Source organism: Aptenodytes patagonicus, chromosome 26 (assembly GCF_965638725.1).
Source record: "Aptenodytes patagonicus chromosome 26, bAptPat1.pri.cur, whole genome shotgun sequence".
NCBI classification, from domain to species: Eukaryota; Metazoa; Chordata; class Aves; order Sphenisciformes; family Spheniscidae; genus Aptenodytes; species Aptenodytes patagonicus.
This window is the reverse complement of record NC_134974.1, coordinates 798,316-817,546: the sequence shown is the minus strand read 5'-3', so window position 1 is coordinate 817,546 and position 19,231 is coordinate 798,316. Positions and strand designations below refer to the sequence as shown.

General features: G+C 47.9%; 1 protein-coding gene and 1 long non-coding RNA gene across 3 annotated transcripts in view; both read right to left on the bottom strand.

Moving 5' to 3' along the window:
- Window positions 1-580: 580 nt before the first annotated feature.
- On the bottom strand, window positions 581-4,895 carry LOC143171005 (uncharacterized). Its single transcript, XR_012997121.1, has 2 exons — window positions 4,342-4,895; window positions 581-4,254 (listed from the first exon to the last, which is right to left on the bottom strand). It is a non-coding gene; the product is annotated as an uncharacterized LOC143171005 (long non-coding RNA).
- Window positions 4,896-4,925: 30 nt separating this feature from the next.
- Window positions 4,926-19,231, bottom strand: part of SMG5 (SMG5 nonsense mediated mRNA decay factor) — a 28,326-nt gene continuing 14,020 nt past the window's right edge. For both annotated transcript variants that reach the window (XM_076359721.1, XM_076359722.1), the window contains exons 7-22: window positions 18,888-18,966; window positions 18,163-18,288; window positions 17,640-17,708; window positions 15,508-15,716; window positions 15,221-15,358; window positions 13,436-14,137; window positions 11,407-11,576; window positions 11,049-11,124; window positions 10,168-10,343; window positions 8,874-9,032; window positions 8,595-8,654; window positions 7,611-7,770; window positions 7,130-7,220; window positions 6,388-6,462; window positions 5,908-6,046; window positions 4,926-5,516 (exon numbers count right to left, since the gene is read on the bottom strand). In XM_076359721.1, the coding sequence (XP_076215836.1) occupies window positions 5,433-5,516; window positions 5,908-6,046; window positions 6,388-6,462; window positions 7,130-7,220; window positions 7,611-7,770; window positions 8,595-8,654; window positions 8,874-9,032; window positions 10,168-10,343; window positions 11,049-11,124; window positions 11,407-11,576; window positions 13,436-14,137; window positions 15,221-15,358; window positions 15,508-15,716; window positions 17,640-17,708; window positions 18,163-18,288; window positions 18,888-18,966 (2,513 nt within the window). In that variant the 3' untranslated portion in view covers window positions 4,926-5,432. The remainder of the gene's footprint in view (window positions 5,517-5,907; window positions 6,047-6,387; window positions 6,463-7,129; window positions 7,221-7,610; window positions 7,771-8,594; window positions 8,655-8,873; window positions 9,033-10,167; window positions 10,344-11,048; window positions 11,125-11,406; window positions 11,577-13,435; window positions 14,138-15,220; window positions 15,359-15,507; window positions 15,717-17,639; window positions 17,709-18,162; window positions 18,289-18,887; window positions 18,967-19,231) is intronic.

The following is a 19,231-nucleotide window of genomic DNA, read 5'->3' as shown; positions in this document are numbered from 1 at the left end:
CAGTGCCTGGCCTGGACCCTCAGAGCCTGACTTCAAGTGTGCTACCCAGCTCTGGCCCTGAAACCAAGCCTCTTAAAGGCACTTCAAATTAACACTTAAAAGTTGCACATTTTTAAAAATGTATACTTTCCAAACCCCCTTTTAAAACCGAGCTGAGAAGCCGCCCAATAACCACGGTGGTTATTTCTGCTGATCCCAACGTTGCCGGCGTTGGGGATGCTCCTGTGGGCAGCAACATGCAGAGTCCTGGCAAGAGGACAAACTCATCCTGAGCCACAAAGGCAGTGAGCAAAGGGGAAAAGAACAAAGGAAATACTATTCCTGTTACAGGGATAAGGAAGGGACCCACCTACATTTCATCCTATCAAATCAAAAGCAAACCAAGGCTCTGCCTTCCTTCACCCGAGACAGGTAACATTCAAAGGGGTTGGGAATGGCAAAGCTTTTTTTTCTGAAAAGCAGAAAGTTTGGTCAGCAAAGCATACCTTTGAGGGTGGATTCACATATCAAAAATGTACCCGTCTCTGGAGCTGTGTAGGAGAAACACGGGCTGGGCTACGAATCACCACGAAAGAAGAGGTACAAACATCTTGTATTTTATTAAGCTAGTCAATGTGTTCGGATCACAGTCAAGACACATGCTGTGAGAGCCCCCGAGCTCCTCCTTGTCCCAGCTGGGGTCCAACAGCCATCCCGTTGGTCCCCCAGCAAGAGCTATCTGAGCACAAATCCACAGGCTGGGCTTTTTTTTGTGCTACAAAAGGACTGAGGGAGAGATGATTGTCCCTCGCCTCAAACCAAGCAACAGTCCTCTCCCTGACAGAGGCAGGACCAGCGACACGGGGATCCTGGGCCGGCCCCCCTTCCTTTCTCCATTCTCACGGCCACCCCGTTTTCCCCACCCTATTTTCTGCCCCAGCCAGACTGGCTAGCTCTGCTAGACATCAAGAAGGAGGAGAAGGAGAAAAAAAAAAAAAGAAGATCTAAGATGCAAGCAAAAATCCAAGGCATTGCAGGTGGCATTGAGCCGAGCAAGGATGGGAGCAGAAGGAAGAGTCGCTTGGCACAGCCCATGAAAACCACTGAGCAGAAGTCCAACAAGGACCAGAGTGACCGTGTCCGCCAACCATGGCACGGGGACAGGCCCTGGCCCCTGTGCTGCCTCCACGGGAAACCCAGCAAGCCTCAACCACTGCAAACCTGCGCTCTCCCAGCTTAGGGGCAGCCCATAAACTTCCGAGAGCTCAACATGGTGGTAATGAAAAGAAAACCCAAAACCAAGAAACACACAAAAACAATGCTTTCTGCCCACAAGATTGTTTTTCTTTTTGCTCTCCTTCCCAGTACAGTGGGCTTTACGGGACTAGCTTGGAGCATGTCTCAGCAAGCTTTGAGTTGGTCCAGAAATGGCACCATAGGGATTAGCAGTGGACCAGAGCTGGCTTTCACGTGGCTCAATCGTTGCATGACGCTAGCTTGGCAAGTCAGTTTGCGGCGCTCTCAGGCTGGCATGAGTATGCTGCGGCGAGCTCTTGGGAAACCCCAGCCACAGCGCTCAGGAGCCATGGGCAGAGCAGTAAGCCAGGATACATGGAGCCTCCCCACTGACCTTCAAGTTTTCTTTAGCCCTGGAGAACTGCTTAGCATCAGCAACCACAACGAACACAACAGGCCGGGGAAACCAGCCTCCTGCTTTTGGCTTTCTCAGTTGGGATTTGGAAGCGATGCACCAAATCCCGTGTGGGGCAAACTGGCACAAGCCCTTAGATGCAGCAGATCTGTATCAATTTATACCCAGGGAGGAGACTCCAACTCATCATGAGTGCTGGGATTGGGGCTAAGAAGTGTCTTCCTTTACCCCAATCTTAAAGACGTCAAGTTGAACCCCCATTAGAAGGCAACACTTGCCGGAGGACACAGCTTGCCATCTTCCCTGAGGCCGCTTTGCAGCTGCGCTGTTCCGGAGCTTTGAAGTCTCCCACTTTTTCAGCTTCATGTATCTCTGACTGGGGACGTGCATCCCAAAAGAAAAATTCATCAGGTCCTCAACCATAGTTGCATGTTCTGGAGAGGAAGCAGGGTAGCACAGGGATCTTTCAGGTGCCTTTTTTAAAAGGTTACTATCCCACCCCGCTCAGCCCAGAGGTATGATGTGCTGAAAGATGCCACTGGGCAGTTCAGATTCACTGTTGAAGGGGCCTTTTCCTCCTCTCCAGGTGTGCAAAACTTCAGGGTAATATTAAAACAATCCCTCAGGAGACCAGGTCAGTTACTAAGGGATGGTTACGAGGAAAGTAAGGCAGCAGCCCTGCTGCCTTTTAGAAAGAAGCCCTCTGATTTCACCGTGTGGGGTGGCCTGGGCTCACTGCAGCTCAGCCAACCTCTTGTTACAGAAATGTCAAGTTTATTTACTTTTGTTCTTAAACTGCCTTCCGTGTCCAGCCCAAACAAGCCATCAGTCTGATTCAGGACATGGATGGACTGTGTTAGCCCATCTTCTGCACTGGACTGTGACCCCTTGCTCCCACCCTGTTCAGTGACAGCACCAACCTCATCTGCTGCCCTGACCCCACAGCACTTGGCTCCCAGCTCTCACTCTGCACCACCGGCAGCCTGGGGAGCTGTACGAACCGAGACACTCATGATCGGCATGACAGGCATTCCCTTTTGGTTGCTGCTTTATTTGCATTGCTCTTTTCTCCCCTCAAGATCCAGCTGTGGCCACGGGAATACCTGGCCCAGAGCAAAGCTGAGGAATGCCTCCAGCTCCTCGCTGTTTTGATTTCAGCCAAGCAACGCTCTTTTCTTTACCGACCCCAAGTGCGCAATTTGCACTGTGCAGCCAGAAGGGAATGACAATTAGGCCTCTCAGGACTGCAAACACAACCAGGCTTCAGCTCAAGCAGACCTCCAGAAGGGAGCTGCAGCCTGCAGACCCTTCTGATGTGCTTTGCAGTAAGGAGGTGGACGGTTTTCTGAAGCAGCACAGTCCACCAGCTATCCATCCCACTGAGCCAGGCTTCCACTGAACAAGGAGCGTATTTCAGCATAACTGAGCAGCACTCTCCAAGTTAACGGAGGGGCAGAAGGGGAGGTGACTCTGCTCTCCACTTCACCACATTGCTCTGGGTCATACACTGAAGGACAAGTCCCACAAGGCGATCCTCTTTTCTTTTCCCACCCCATCAAACAAAAATAACAAGCTAGACAAACAAATGGCTTCAAATAAAAACACTGGCAGCACTGGAGGAAAGAGTGACTGACAAACTTCACAGCCCATCTTAGACCTCTATGAACACCCAAGATGAGCCAGAGTCTTTGACCTGCTGTTCTGCTTATGTTGTTTCCTTGGCTTAGCCTAGAAAAGCACCGTGAGTTTCAGGAGAAGCTGCAAAAAGAAAAACCTGTAGGGAAACCGTGCCACCCTACCCCCTCCACCTGCCTTTCAGACCACAAGGTATGGACCTGGTAGGGCCAGCTCCAGCTGTAACTTAAAGCTCAGCATTTCTCTCTGCTGTGCTACGAGGCTGCATGCTGCAAAGGAACTGAAATTGGAATATAAATGAATCCTCTGGGACTTGTGCTGGTTTTTTTAGTTTTTACCTGAAAACAAGGAACATCCTGCCACTCCAGTACAATGCATCATGCTAGGAAGTCTGCATAGATTGGAGTATGTTACTTGTCTTTCCGTATTATGCCCCTTTCGTAGCAGCTTCTGGCTGGCCCATGGGAAAAAACACACAAACATAGAAGACTAGTGGTTTTTACTTGCATAGCTGCTGTTAGTTCATGTGGATGGAGACATCTGTTTCTTGAGTACATTGACACAGATGAACTAAAAAGAGGCCGTTCAGCCTATCTCCCACCGCTCTGCTGTCCTGGAGCAACCCATTTCTTCATTTCCAAGCATCAACGTGTGACAGGATGTCAGACACAGGTTGCTTGAGATGCTGTCAGGATGGAGGTCTGAAAGGTCCCTCACAGGTCACATGGGGAATTAGCTCTTCCAGCATCCGTCCAGGTAGCATCATCCCTTCTTTTTGGGATGCTGAAAGCACAACGGTTTGTGAGCTCAGTCCTGGGCAGCGGCAGTCACTGCGCTGCCTTTGCCTTCCCTGGAGGGATGTGAGGAGGGGGGATACAAACACTCAAGTTCTGCCACCCTCTCTAGCATGGCATAGCAGCAGTGGTGTGTTGGAACAACCAGCAGAAGAGATAATGGCTTTGAGATCCTCCTTCCTCCTCCACACCTCACTGCAAGATTTAGAAAAGAAAAAAAAAGGGAAAAAAGAGAAGGGGGGGGGGGGGGGAAAGAGGAGGCATTGGATCCTTCGGAGATACCTGCTCCATCCCAGGGTCACAGCACTCAAGCCAAGTGGTTGAGCCTTATCAGTGTTTAAATCCCACACGGCTCTCCTCTCTCTTCGAGCAACTCTGCTGGATTCTACTCCTTTTCTCCAAGGTCTAATGCTGGAAGCAAAGAAGCGGGAGGGACTGGGGAAGGAGGAAGAGCGTCCTTTTCACCTCTCTCAAGCAGCTTGGCCAATCTCTTGCTGCTCATGAAGCATGCAGCTTGTAAGGAGAGCAAGAATGTGCACCAAGCCCATCGGGGCACTTCAGACTGCTCTCTCCTTGCAGGCCAACATCCCTTTGCACTGAGCCCGCTCCATGGGGGACAGGGAAAGGAAATAAATATGCTTGTTCAAAGAAAAAAAAAGAAAAAAAATTATATTAAGAGCTTTCCCCCCCCCTTTTAAATAGCATAATTGTTTCCTTTTCTCTCTGACATTGGAAGAGTATCCAGAACCCCAAAGGAACTCCACTTTTTCTTTTTTAATATTATTTATATATATAAAAACTAAGAATTAAAAGGAAAAAACCCTTGAAAAATAATTAATTCAAAGGGGGGGGGGGGGGGAAGAATATCTGCTTTCCTGTCACCAGATTGCCAAACAAGAGCTAAACACTCCTTGGATCTTCTTTCCCAAGCTAAGAGGGCTCCATTTCTGCTGCGCTGGTTTGGTTTCATTTAAGTAAAGTCCACGCTTTAGAAGCCGCCTGCCCATTTCAGATGACCAAGCAAGCTTTGGGGAGGAATGAGGGGGGAATGAATGACTGCCCGTCTCTCGCCCATCTCTGCCGACTGGGAGAAGGGCAGAGCTCTGCCTCGGCCGTGCCGAGGTGCCTCTCTCTTCTCAGAGCAGTTGGCGCCGTCGGAGATGTACAGCCGTCTGGTCAGGATACAGGTGGAGGGTGTCTGTGTGCGTGCCCAAATTGGATTTTTTTTTTTTTTTGGTAGATATTTTTGTTATTGTTGCTGCTGCTGCTTCTTCGTGTCTAAGTGTCACCCAGATTTTTGTTTCCTTCGTTCAGACGCTGCACGTTCCGAGAGGGGGAGAGAAAGGTACACCAACCCGATGCCTTTCTGAACATCAGCCCATCTCTTTCCACTGCTTGTAGAACTCCAGAACATTTTTTATTTCTACGCTGGCATTGGCGGCTGCCTGGATGGCAGACTGCAAGCAGAGACAAAACAGGTTATTTTTTTCTTGCCCTGTCAAGAGGACTGCCCTTCACAACTTGGAGATTCTCTGGCAGAGTTTGTCATGGCTAAAAGGCCCAATTCTCCTTCATGCTAAAGTTGCTCTGGCATGAGAGGCCTGCACAGACATGCAAATTACTTCTCCTACCTCCCCCAGGACACTTTGCACCACAAAAGCATGACAGATCAAGGGGCCTTCAAGGAAATAGGAACCACGACTTATAAACTAAATTTGGGAAATCCAGGACAGTTATTACCCAAGGCAGAAAACATTTAAAAAAAAAAAAATCCCTTGCCAATCAGCCAGATTTTAATCTTGCTAGGAAGCAGAAAGGCTCAGCTCAGCCAGCCAAAGAGCTACTGACCTGCATGGGCACCGAGAACGTGCTTGGGTCCTCCAGCTGAAAGCCCGTGATGATGGTGACCATTCCTGTGGTGTCGTCCTCCCCGCTTCCTTGGGACACTGTCAGTTGTTTGCAGCTGTCCAGTATTTTATAGAGATTCCTGCCAGACAGATGCAAGAAGAGAAACAAAGGGGAAAGTCAGAGGGAAGACCACTTGTTTGTGCAAACATATGCTCAGGAGAACATGTGGAAAGCAGGACTGTTTCTCTGGCGCCTGTTGAAGGCTTTTCTGAGACCCTTCTTAGCACCAAGTGTTTGGTGCTATGTGAGATGCACAGATGGATGGATGCCCTAACACCCTCTCTAAGGAATTTTATAATTACTCACATAGAGCACCAAATCAAGCAAGCTGCATGATGGGTCCCAGTGCTAACACCTCTCCCCAAAGCCACCTGCCTGCTGGGAATCAGGCTCAGACATCTCCAGATGCTGTAATCTTACCAGGCATCTAAATCTTGTCTCTTCAATTTATGCCTCTCAAAGCTCTTCCCAACATCTTTCTGGCAACGAATGTACCTAAGGAAAGATCAGAGTCACTGAGCTCACATGGAGACCATCACACAGACTGAAGTCAGTGCTCTACAGCACTGCTGCGTGACTACCAGATGCTGCAGGACCCTTTCGCAACGCTGGCTTTTATCAACCAAAGTAACACCCAAAGGCCTGCCCAAGGAATCCCCTGTAAGGTCCCTTAGATCACCTCCCCTGTCTCCTCCTCATCATCGCTACGTGCGGTTCACAAAACCACAAGTGGCCCACCAGCCCTGACATAGGCCTTGAAGATGCAGTTTGTCTTCACAGAAGCGCAGCTGTTTGTCCTTCTACAGCTAACTTGGGCAATAATGCCGTACAGCTCTGCCAGCACTCCCAGTGCATCAGTAAAAGGTACTGCTCAGTTTTATACACTGATAAAGAGATGCCACTCCCTCCATTCCTCAGAAGCAGCTACATTTCATGGCCGAGCAGCAACTACAAGCGTATCTGGAGAACCAGATGCCAAATCTGTTACTTCACCACCTTCCCTCTTGCCAAGTGCATTCCTGAGGCCTGGCTTTTCCCTTGGCCCACTCCTCACTCTGCTCCAAGGGATGCACAGGCTGCTCCCACCATGGACATTTTCTTCCACCCCAGAATATACCCATTCCAAAAGCAAGGGCAAATCGCATCGCTCTCCCACTCTCACCTGTTTCCCTTTTTAAATTCTGCCTCCAGATACCGGATGCTGTCCCGAGCACCTGCGTTCTCCTTTTTCAGGAAGTCTAAGCCATCAATCACTAACAGAAAAAAAAAGAAACAAAAACATCTGGCTTACAGCTATACTGCTGCAAACTAATCCAGATGTGTCAAGAATTCCTCATCCCACTGAACTGTCTCTGATGCACAGCAGCAGTGGCTGCCACAGGAGGCAGACGAAGCAGAGGGTGAACAGGGCCTCTCTCTTTCCAGCTGTTCTTCGATACACGATGTTAGATTCCAAGCATGGGCCACACATAAAACAGGCCCCAAAAGCGACATGTGGAAACAGCGTTTCAGCTGCTCCAGCCGAAGTAAAGGACAACAGCAGCAGGAGAGAAAGCCACCATCTTGGCCCACAGGGCTTGCTTCCTAGCAAGGAGGGAACGAAGGGAAGAGAGGCTCAGTTATTTGACATGGAGTCCCCATACCTGTTCGAGGGATGATGATTATGAACCTCCCGCTGGTGGCCAGCTGCTTGACAACAGCCAGGTGCTGGCAGAGGGCCTGGGTGTCCGGGACAAGATAAGGTGACATGGCTGACTGCGCTTTGGGCTGCTGGAGACTTCCCTCCAGCTGAGAAACCTCCAGCTGAAAAAAACACACATGTAGAGACACTTGCTTCACATTTATGCTGAAGCAAACAATCAAACAGGGCAAGACTCGCCCTGCAAAGCTCCGTCAGGTCCTTCCAACCTCCCAGCACATGAAGCAGAGGGCTGGATGCAGTCAGAGGGAGGTGACTGTCCCACTCTACACTGCACTGGTGCAGCCCCACCTGGAGTACTGTGTGCAGTTTTGGGCACCTCAATGTAAGAAGGACATCAAACTATTACAGTGTGTCCAGAGAAGGGCGACCAAGATGGTGAAATGTCTCAAGGGCAAGACTTAGGAGGAGCGACTGAGGTCACTTGGCTTGTACAGCTTGAAGAAGAGAAGGCTGAGGGGTGCCCTCATCGCAGTTTACATCTTCCTCAAGGGGGGCAGTGGAGGGGGAGGTGCTGATCTCCTCTCTCTGGTGACCAGCGATAGGACACGAGGAAATGGAATGAAGCTGCGTCAGGGGAAGTTCAGATTGGACATTAGGAAAAGGTTCTTCACTGAGAGGGCGGTCGGTCACTGGAACAGGCTCCCCAGGGAAGTGGTCACAGCACCAAGCCTGTCAGAGTTCAAGGAGTGTCTGGACGATGCTCTTAGGCATATGGTTTAGTTTTAGGTAGTCCTGCAAGGAGCAGGGAGTTGGACTCAATGATCCTTATAGGTCCCTTCCAACTTGAGATATTCTATGATTCTGTCTTTGCAGAACAGACTTACTGCCTACGTGTGGGATGGGAGCAGAGAGCTCCCCCTTCCTTTCCTACTTTCAGACATCTCAGCCACTACCCTGCCAGTTTTCAGGAACCAGCATCTCCTACCTGCAGTCGAAGCTGAGCCATATCTCTCATTAGCCTGTTCCGACGAGCTTCCTCTGCAGCCTAGTTACAAAAACAAACTTCCGTATCAGTTAGCAGGAAGCACACAAGCTGACACTAGCACATGCTTCCACAAACAGGGTGAAAAGGGGACACCTGAGTAGCTTTACGGAGCAAAACGTTCATCTCCCACCAAAGATCTGTGATTACAGTTACAATCTAACAGTAATCTACAGGAAATTGTGCCAAGTACAGAGAATTAGCCCACCTCTGCCAACTCACCATGTGAAACTGGGCTTGGGCCTGGTGCAGCAAGTTGTCTTGCTCCGACTGTGCTATGCTGATGAAGATCCCAAGCTCTGAGTTGAACTGCAGGATGCTGCCTTGCAAGTGGGTTATGAAGTGGCCAAAGCTCCGAATGCAGCAAATCCGAACAACAGACTGCAAAGAAGCAGACAGGCAATCACTAGCCATGTCTCCCCATGGGGGTTGTAGCCTGAGCCAGCTCCGACCCTGCACGCTTTTGGAAAAGGCAGAAACTGCTATTAAAAAAAAAAATCCAAAGGAAACATTTCTGATGGAAATGTGCTTCTGAAGACAAAGACTGCAGGAGAGGGCTGCAGGAAAGCCTACACTTGGCCAGAAAGCTTAGAAGTGCTTGCAGTCTGGGCTTCCCCAACTCAAGAAAACCTCAGAAAACATCAACAGGCTCTCCCCCATAAATCTCTGGTCAAGCCCCCAGTGCTGGGAAAAGGAATCAAACAAAACAACAATCTATATCTGATTTTGGGGCAGGCACTTCTCTTGGCTGGGCTGCTGAGCAAAGGCAGCAAAAGGTGAGCTCACGTGGGATGCGAGATTGCTGCACTTTGCTCCAGCTGCCCCAGCAGCTTGAGATGACATTCAAGACCTCAGCCGGCTGGACTGTGATTTAACAAACATGGGTCTCACGTCACGCATCAGAACAGCGCCCTTAAATCAAGGCAGAAGATGGAATATATTCCCCACTCCAAAGGAATCAGATTGGTCTAGCAAGGCAAGACAGGAGAAGAACAATTGCCTTTTTCTGCACACCTCCGCTACCCAGAAACGATCACCTTGGCCCTTTGTGCTTGGGAAAACAGGCAGAAGTGCTCTACGAGGGCACAGAGTGCCACATGAAGTGAGATCTCACCAACTTTTGCATTTGCTAGAGAAGGATCACAGGAAGTATCCTGCAGCTCCAATCAAATTCTCTTCATTCAAGGCAGGGCAGAGATAACAACGCTTCTGCCCAGCCAGGGAGGTCAGGAGACTTCATGCAGCAAAGCTGTCAACATGTGACTGTACTTCCTTTCATAATGACTGACAGGGAAGGGAAGGCAAGGCAATTTTTTTGAACACTGATTTTTGGATAGACAAACGACTGCAGCAACCACCAATAACATGAGCCCATCTCAGACTCAAAAGTTTGAATCAGTTTGGGGTCTTTTTTGGCAAGAAAGAACTAGATCTTCATCTGCACAGCTAAGACAGGCTGCACCTCCAGAAAGGTAAATGCAGCTTGTGCCGAGATTCGCGATTTACCCTGACTCACCTCCTCAACTGCTGAGAAAATGGGCCGGTCCTGCTCAAAGTTAAACCTCTTGTGTGCATTTTTCAGAGGGGGAAGATTTCGCAGGGCCACATCTTCTGGGAGCAGCAAGTTGGCTTTCAGGTCTGGGAGCTCAGCGCCACTCAGAATGTCCTTGACTTCATTACATAGGGCCAGCCCTGGAGAGGATGGAGGAGGTGCACAGCAATATATGGTGACTTAAACAACTGATGTGGGGACAAAGAGGAAAACTGCTTTAAGGCACGCAACCTGTAATGATCGAGGGCAAAGGTTTTAAATTACACATGTACTGTGAACACGTGTTGAAGGAGGAACAAAAAGGCCACCCACAACATAAAAAGTAACTGTCCCCAACAACCTGCTAAGGTGCACCACTTCAGAAAAAACTCTAGTTTGGAAGTTAGCTTTCCCATTCATTCCAACAGACAAGCATCCCTGTTTAAACTATGCTTCTCATGAATCACGGGGTTCTTTAGGCTGAGGTACAGGGCACATCACAAGCATTTGGAGCTTCAAAACTAGTTTCCACGATCGCCGTGAAAAATCATACTCTTACTTATGGTCTTGACAGTTAATTACAATCATGTTGGCCACACAAGGATTTCACACACACAGGTGCGAGTGTTTCAGTATATTGTCAGCCATATATAATGCATTAATAGAGCTAAAGTCTACAGGACAGTATTTAACTGGAATGGTGTTTAAACACAAAAACAACAACACAGGCATGGTGTCGCTTCCCATTGTGCTTATAAGCAAACTGCTACTGGCAAATCTCTCACCCCAGGATCTATCACACACCATGGAAATCACTGATGACTAGGCTTGCTGAAACATTACATTGCCACTTCCTTTTCCAGTACCTGATTCCTGCAGGTCTGCAGCAGAAGGCAGAAGGTTGAGGAGCACAGACAGCCTATTCCACAGGCTCTGAGAGCTCTGCAGGAACAAAACACAGAAGGCCACAGAAAACATCAATGCAGATGTATGCAATAACCAGGCTGCTTGGGCTTTCCAGCATCTTTCACAGACCTCAGAATGCTTTATAAAGAGTAAACTACTACACTTCTTAGGACAAGATTATCTTAATTCAGCTGGTGGGGTATTTAACATCACCTTCTGTCCAGGACTGGGACAGCAGTTTCAATATGCCCCTATCGTCCCAGCCCAGGGGAACCGAACAGACGCAGCCTTGGACCGAACACCGAGCACAGTTCCCACCTGAGCACACATGATGATGAGGTCCGTGTTTGTCCTCAGCCAGTCCAGGAACACCTTGACAGCGAGAAGCAGCCCTTCGTTGGTCATGATCTCTAGCTTCTCCTGAAGGGATCGCTCATTCCTGCAGGATTTGTTACTTGAAAAGCTTTCCTCAGAGTCAGACACATCATCTGGAAAATGAAGGGAAAAGCAGGATGGTAGGCATTAAACCCCTTGAGAAGCCAAGCCCTACTGGTATGAGAACAGTGCTGGGTTGGTAAGAGTTGAGTTGAACTTCTCAGTGCCTCCACACATCCTCGCAAAACCAGTTCCCCATCCCCTGTGCTGTTGATATGACTGTATTACTGTTGCTTGTTCTTCTTCGTTGGGAGAAGATTGCTAAAATCTCCCTGTGAAAGTTTGACGAACGCCTTAACCCCTCCAGCAGCTTCTGAGACGCTCGCTAACAGAGCAGGGGGAAACAGCATGTGCCACCACAAGGAACCATATCATTTACTGCAGAGAACAGAGCCAGTGATCACTGTTTAGGTCAACGTGCACTAATCTTCGGGCTAGGCAAGAGAAGAAAATGGTAGGGCTATTTCATGAGCCAGGGCCCAGGTGAATTTAAATATTGAATATGCTTTGCCATCTTGTCATTCTACAGACCAGAGGATCTCAAAGCCACTGCCAATGAAATTGCATGCTAGCTACATGAGTGACCTGAGGTCAAGGTAGCAGCAAGCTGGGAATCAACGATGCATTTTGCTACAGTCCCTTATTTTAATTGCACAGTCACTTCTGCCTATTAGCACAGCAATTATCACTCAATAAACCCTCAGAATCAAAAGGGAGGAAGTAATTTATTCAGAAACCATCCCTGATAGAGTGTTAAGACCATTACATAGCTCAAGTTTTGAAACAGTACAGCTGAGGCAAAGAGAACTCAGCTAAAAAGCCCATGGGTTAATTCATTCAACCTGGTTCATTCAACCTCTCATTTTCTACATCTATAAAAGTATCATGGCCACGCTATTCAAATACATGCCTGGAGCTGCAACATCTGTGTAACCCACTGAAGGAAAATGTTAAACAGACCAAAAATCGTTTGTTTCTTCCTTTACCCCCATCTCTTTCAAGTGGCTATGAAGCAATGCCAGGAGTCAGTAAACATTAACATGATCTAATACTCCCCCTTCAAATCCTGGCCCAGGCAAAGCCTGAATCTTGCCAGTGCTGCAGGCCCATTGAATTTGGCAGCAGGACACAAAAATGTTTCCTTGCTCCAGGGAAGCTGGGGGGAATGACAAACAAGACTGAACAGGCCCGTGTGGTTTTATCTGAAATACAAACAACTCCCTGTAGTGCATCAGATCTCCCTTTCAAGCTGTTTTTTCCCAGAACGTTACTCAGTTGTCTAAGCTGTGTGGCAATAGAGACATTGCAGCTCCACCTGCTGTGCATCTGCAGTTGGGTTCAGCCCTGAGCACTCAGCGAGGCAGCATTCAGAGGGTCACAGAAAAAGGCCCTCAACTCGCATGCACCTAGGTCACATCTTACAGACAAGCTCCTTTGACAAGAGCTTTGCAGAGTTGGTAATCTGACATCTCATGGAGAAATTCCTGGACCGCATCTGCACTGTCCATCACCAGAAGGTCTAGTAAGCATCTGATTACAGAGATTTTACATGGGGAAAAAGGAAGATAATCCAAATTTTTAATACCTGCTGGAATTATCCTCTGTATTATCAAAACTGCTCAGCATTTAGCCTGTTGAGCAGAACAACAGATAACCCCGGCTGGCTGCAGGTGTTTCCTTTGCTCAGTGCACATATTCCTGGATGTCGAGCAGTAAGAGTAAAGTTCCTCCTTCAGGAAACACCCAACCCAAGACCTGCCCAGTACTTGGGCAACCTGCTCCTCCAAACCTGGATGAAGGAGAACTTGAACCATGAGAAGGGGTGGATTTTAGCAAACAGACTGCTATAGCTTGCAGTTTTCTACACAGGGCTGCAACAACAAATATTTTGAATGAGGTTGCTGATCCTTACCTTGCTCTGACAAGCTGGGCTTCTCCAGATCTCCATTGATACATGGCTTGCTTTCTATTCCATCCTTCAAGACGGGTGGTTCACTGTTCGGTTTCAGAAGGATGTTGCTGAAAGTGGGAGCCAAGCGAAAGCAGCGTTTGGTCTGAAACAGCTGGGTGGACATGGCCTGGAGATTACTGGCTATGCTTGCGTCATTAGCGCTCAGGGAAGCTGGCCCATTGACTGCTGGATCCAGAGCCTCAATTTTAGAGATGCTTGGGCTCTTGGAGTCCCCCAGCCCACTGCCATCCACACAGTTTTTTAAGGCCTCTTTGGGCCCACTTTTGCCTCGGCCACTTCCCTCCTCACCCGGCTCATCCTCCATGTCCTCCAAGTCGGACCGAGATTCTTGGCTGTTCATGTCAGAGTCCGTCTCCACATCAAAAGCAGCTTCTGCTTCCTCGTCACTCTTCTCTGAGCCACTTTCTGAGCCATCGCTGCCCTTTGTGGAGCCCTGGCTGGAGTCAGAGTCAAAGCCCTCGCTCAGGTCACTCTCATCCACCTTCTGGGGGTGGCGGCGGCGACGCAAACAGGAGAGGCGGGAGTATTTCTTGCTTTTCTTGCAGTCATTCTTCCGTTGTTCCTCGCTGGGCTGATGATTGGCCAAGTCAGCTTCAGCTTCCTTCTCAATCAAGTTCAATGGCTCCCGTGGCTCCTGGTCATCTGCAGGCATTTAAAATGAGACCACAAGTTAAGAAAGTCCCGATGCGTCACACAAGCTGCTTGCCAGCCCTGAGCCTGGGGAACCAGTACTGCAAATTTCAGCCATCACTTCTATTAGTGTCTTTAACCAGAGAACAAGTAATGGGCAACCCTAGAAGAATGACTCACTTTCTAAAAGGCGCCCAGAAAGACTTGGGAAGCCTGGATTCCTACTGCCCAAGCTGTGCTGCTCCGTTATCAGGCAGCCCCAGTGCTGAATGCTGCCAGACCAACATAAAATACACAGTTGCATCTTAAATCTTTTCCCCAGCTTTCTACAGACCGAGAACCAAGTGACCCACCAAGCAGGGCAAGGGCATGTGCCAGTCAGCTGGATTAAACCAGCCACTCCACCCTGTAACTAGACTGAGTTGATCTAATCCCTTCCTTGACCAACATGCTCACAGACTTTCCAGCAGCCCTATGTCACCCTGACAGCTTCAAAACCCATGCAGGGGAGGAGTCATTCATTGTTGCTTTTGACGAGGTAAACTCTGGTCCTGCGTTCGGTGAAATATTACAAATTGACTGTTTGCAGGGAAAAGATTCAGCAGTTTCATTCTCTGCTCAACAGGATCCCCCGGAAACTAAAGATCTGTTTTTGTCTGAGCAGAGATGAGGTGTGCTGAGCAGACACTACTCTGCCCAGGTGTTTCACCTGAGATCACCTCCTCAGTGGAGAAGAAAAGAGTCCAGTAAATAACAGCAAATAGAGAGACAGAAAATAAGGAGCACAGATTGGGGTAAACAGATGATGAATGAGCTGCCAAGAAATACAGAAAGATAACTCCTTACAACAAGGAAAGCAAACATTTTCATCCTGTGATGATTCTGATACTCACAGAGAGCGTCTAAGTGGAGACTGTCTCAGCAGATTACCTATCTTTGGGGATTTCAGCCCAGCAGTCAAAGATCAAGATGTCTCTAACACCACTCAGGTACTATACTACAAAACGCATGCCCAGGAGATTTAGGAAAGAAAAGTAAAAGCCAGCCCTACAGGCAGGCAACTGGGGAGACTCAGCTTATACTCTGTTCTCTTACCTGTACCATCACTCTGAAAGGCTGGGACTGGATTCTCCCCTTCTTCTAGCTCCGCCTGCAGGCGAATATTGACGTGATTTATCAGGTGAGAGAAGAGGGCCAGCGTGAAAGCGATGGCTGCACTGTACTGCTTTGAACCTGCAACAAGACAGCGTAATGAGGTGGAGGAGGCTGACCACTAGTCCAAAACATGAATGCCAATTAGGACAACATCTTCAGCCTAACTGGACTGCTGAATGTTAATCACTAAATTTCTGAATGAATTTGCTGAATAAAGCACTGGTTACCTGCCCTCTTGAGGCTGTGAACACTCATAAGGCAGATGATCACCATGCGAAAGATCAGGAGATCAGGAAGGAAGGAGTAGCCGCTCTCATACTCTTCTTCATCTTCACTAGCTGAGCTCAGATTAGGAGGAGAAGGCAGGTAGAACAAGCACAGGTTGAAATCCTCCAGCACAGACTGGCAGAGAGATGTCAGCTCAGAATCCAGAGAGCTTAACAAGAGGCAAAAATAAACAAGAGTTATTATTCAAGACTCAAGCTCCTGGCAATGTCTGCATGGAAACTGAACCAAAACTGGCAGTTAGGCTATCCTTTAGCACTAGACAGGATGAAGCACCAGGGAATATACTGTAGGCAACAACAGCTATGGGAAGCAAGTGAGATGAATCAGATTATGTTTTCCTCTCCAAAGCTGCTAAACTAAAGACAAACGATACTACAAAGAGATGAGTCACCAAAAAAATATTACTTTTTTACTGGGAGCTCAGGCAGTAGCCATTAAGATACACAGGGCACTTCAATGCTGAAGGTAGCAAAAGTTGCAGATCCGCTGCTCAGTTAAAGGACTACATTGCAGTGCACAAACTGGGGACACAACTTTTCCTCCTCCCATGGCTCTAACTTGCAGCCCTGTAAAAACATTCCAAAATCCTCTGTAGCTATTAGCTACTTCAAAGGAAGCACCCACGGTAATTCAGTGTAACGGGCTATGGGAGTCTCCTAGTTACAAAATAAACCCATCTGCAAAATATCTAGCAAATCTTTTTCAGGGGCAACGTGCTTGGGAAACTGAAGTAATTTCCAATTTTCTTACGTGCTAAATATGTGTTAAGTGGATATTAAATGAGCCTTGAAGTTCCACTCCACTATAAGTCAATATTTGAAAGCTAATCCCATACTGGGCTTCATTAGCAAGGGCACAGCCAGCAGGTTGAGGAAAATGATTATCCCACCCTGTCTGGCACTCAAGAGATGGCATCTGGAGTACTGCATCCAGTCTTGGGGTCCCCAGTACAAAAAAAAAACAAACAAAGAGATGCTGACAAGCTGGACTTAGTCCAGCAGAGGACTGTCAAGGGGAACAGAGAACATGAGGTATGAGAAGAGGCAAAGAGAATCGAGTTTGTTCAGCCTGAAAGAGAAAAGGCTCAGGGGGTATAATCTTCTGTTTTCAGATGCCAAATAGGTGGTTCTAGAGGACTAAGACTCTTCTCAACGGTGCACAGCAAAAGGAAGGGAAGTGATGGGTACAGGCTGCAGAACAGGAAAATGAGACTAGATGCAAGGAAAAAAAAACACCACAGTGAAGGTGGTCAAACACTGGAAGGGGGACCAGAGAGGTGTGGAATCCCTGTCCTTCGATCCATTAAAAACTCAGCTGGATGAGGCTCTGAGCAACCTCATCTGACTTCGCATTTGAATCTACTTTCACAGTGGACCCTACTTTGGGGGAGGACTGGACCCCTAAGAAGGTCCTTTCCAACCTAAACTATTCCATGATGAGTTTAACTGTAGCCTGTGTATAAGCCCTTTAAAACACCTGCTCTATTTCAAGCAGTAAGAGGTTAATTTACAATCACCTGAAAACCTCCCAGCAGAGACAGAGAAAATCCAAGGGGGGGTGGGGGGCGGAAATCACACAGAATAAATGGAAAGCTTTGCACAGCTAACATGAACGGGCTATGCTATTTGTTTCTTTGAACAAGGTATTTGGTTACAGATTTCCAAATGCAACGAACAGCTCTGCACACGTACAGACGGTGACTCTTTGCTGTCCTATCAGCCTAAATCCAGTGCTTGCCAGGAAGAAGCATTTGATGACTGAACAAGGCAAGAAAACACCAAAGGCATAATACAGCACAGAGATGAGCTGCGAGACTCAGGAGTTCAACATTCACTCAGCTACTGGCTTGATTTAGCCAGAGTCACAAAGTATTTAACCCTTTGGTATTTCAGCCTCCCTTGGAAGACAGTCTCCTTCACTCTCCCTGCAAGGTTAGAAGACTAAAGTCTTGGACCTTTTGGCAGAAAGCCTCAGCACAGGCACTGTTATCCTACAGGGAACAGTCTCTTCCAATTCTGAATGACTGCTACTGTGAGTTATCAATAGAAGATACAATCTACTGTAACCTTACCTGCTCTTTGGCTGCAAAAGACTCTGCAGGTACATAAAGCTCACCAGCAACCTCTTAATGTCTTTGCCTCTAAAAAGATTGAGAAGAAAACACTGTAAAGGAGGTAACCCATCACAGAGATGGACTAGACTAACAGAGCTCTATTAATAGGTAGATCAGGTCTCAATTGAAAACTACATTCTGATGAAACTGGAGAAAAAAAGACAGCTTATACACTTTTAATTTTCACCAGTATGCCTCAACCCTCATAAGCAGTCTCCACCTCCAGGGGAGAGTGAGAAAATCTCTCACCTCAAATTCTACACCTAGCCAGCATTTAGCTTTTCTCCTGAAATTATGACCTGAGAGATCAAGAATGGGATCTAGACTGGGGCTCTCAAAATTCTGGGAACAGTCACTGCCTCGAACGGGCCATCTACCAGTTCCCACTTCCCAGAAAGACACTACTCTCAGCCCAGAGGATGACACTGGTGGCATTGCAAACCCTCACCCTGCACCCCTCTCCTTTTCTTTTCCCTCTTACCGTTTCTTGCTTGGAGACAACTTCCTGGTTTCACATTTCTTCAACTGGTGATACATTTTGGCTGCTTTGTCATACAGCCGCTTCAGGTTCCCATAGGCACCTTCAAAGGACACTTCAGACTGGATACTGAGATACCAAAATAGAACACATCAAAAGTTACTTTGCCACAAGGTTGCTCACATTTTATGGCTTTAACTCACTAGAAAGTTATTCAGACATCTAAGCACCAAGACAGGTACCTAGTGCTTTTGTTTGAACATGCTGGGCTATTTAACTCCCACTGATGTCTGCAAACCCTACTTCAAGCTGCACCACAGCTCTATCTGCAATGTTTACACACCTTTTCAAATTTGTGCCTTAAGGTCATGTTCAGATAACTGAATTCCACCCACCTCACTATGCAGGGTGCCTCACTCAGCACCTCCACTCCCCTTCAGACCTGGCTCTCTAGCACAGGCAGAGGGTCTCAGATGAAACCCTGCCCTCCAAGTGCAGCCCTGCACATGTATTTTAGCGACCAGCATGACGCTTTGGTTTGACCAAGGCTCTTTCCTATTATCAGTCCTGCTCAAGGGTGAAATAAACCCATCTCTCTTCCCCCTCCCCTGAAACTCATCCGCTGAAAACAGTCACAAATCCAAAGTGAAGGAGAAAAGAATCTGGCACCAGCAACCACAGTGCACTGATTCTCTGTCCAGAAAGCCAAGATCCTCACAGACACTCACCAGCGTAAGTAGCAATACGTAGCTTCCACATTGTAGTATTTGCTCCCTGCCAATGTCCCCAACTGGTTAAAGGGCATGCCTGTCATGAAAGAGAGGGGCAGTGGAATTAACTTACAATTCTCCAATGGCCCTGCTAGAAAACAGATCCTTTCCCTCTCACCACATTTCCACACAGGAGGGAAGCCAGGAGACACAAACAGTAGCAAAGCTGCAGTACAAAGGTCTGGACTACTGGATCCTTTTGCCACCCTGGGGTTTTTTTTTCTGTTTTTATGGTGCTTTTAGATCCTCCCCACCTTCCTGCCAGTTATCTACATAAGAAAGCAGAGCAAACAATGCCTCCT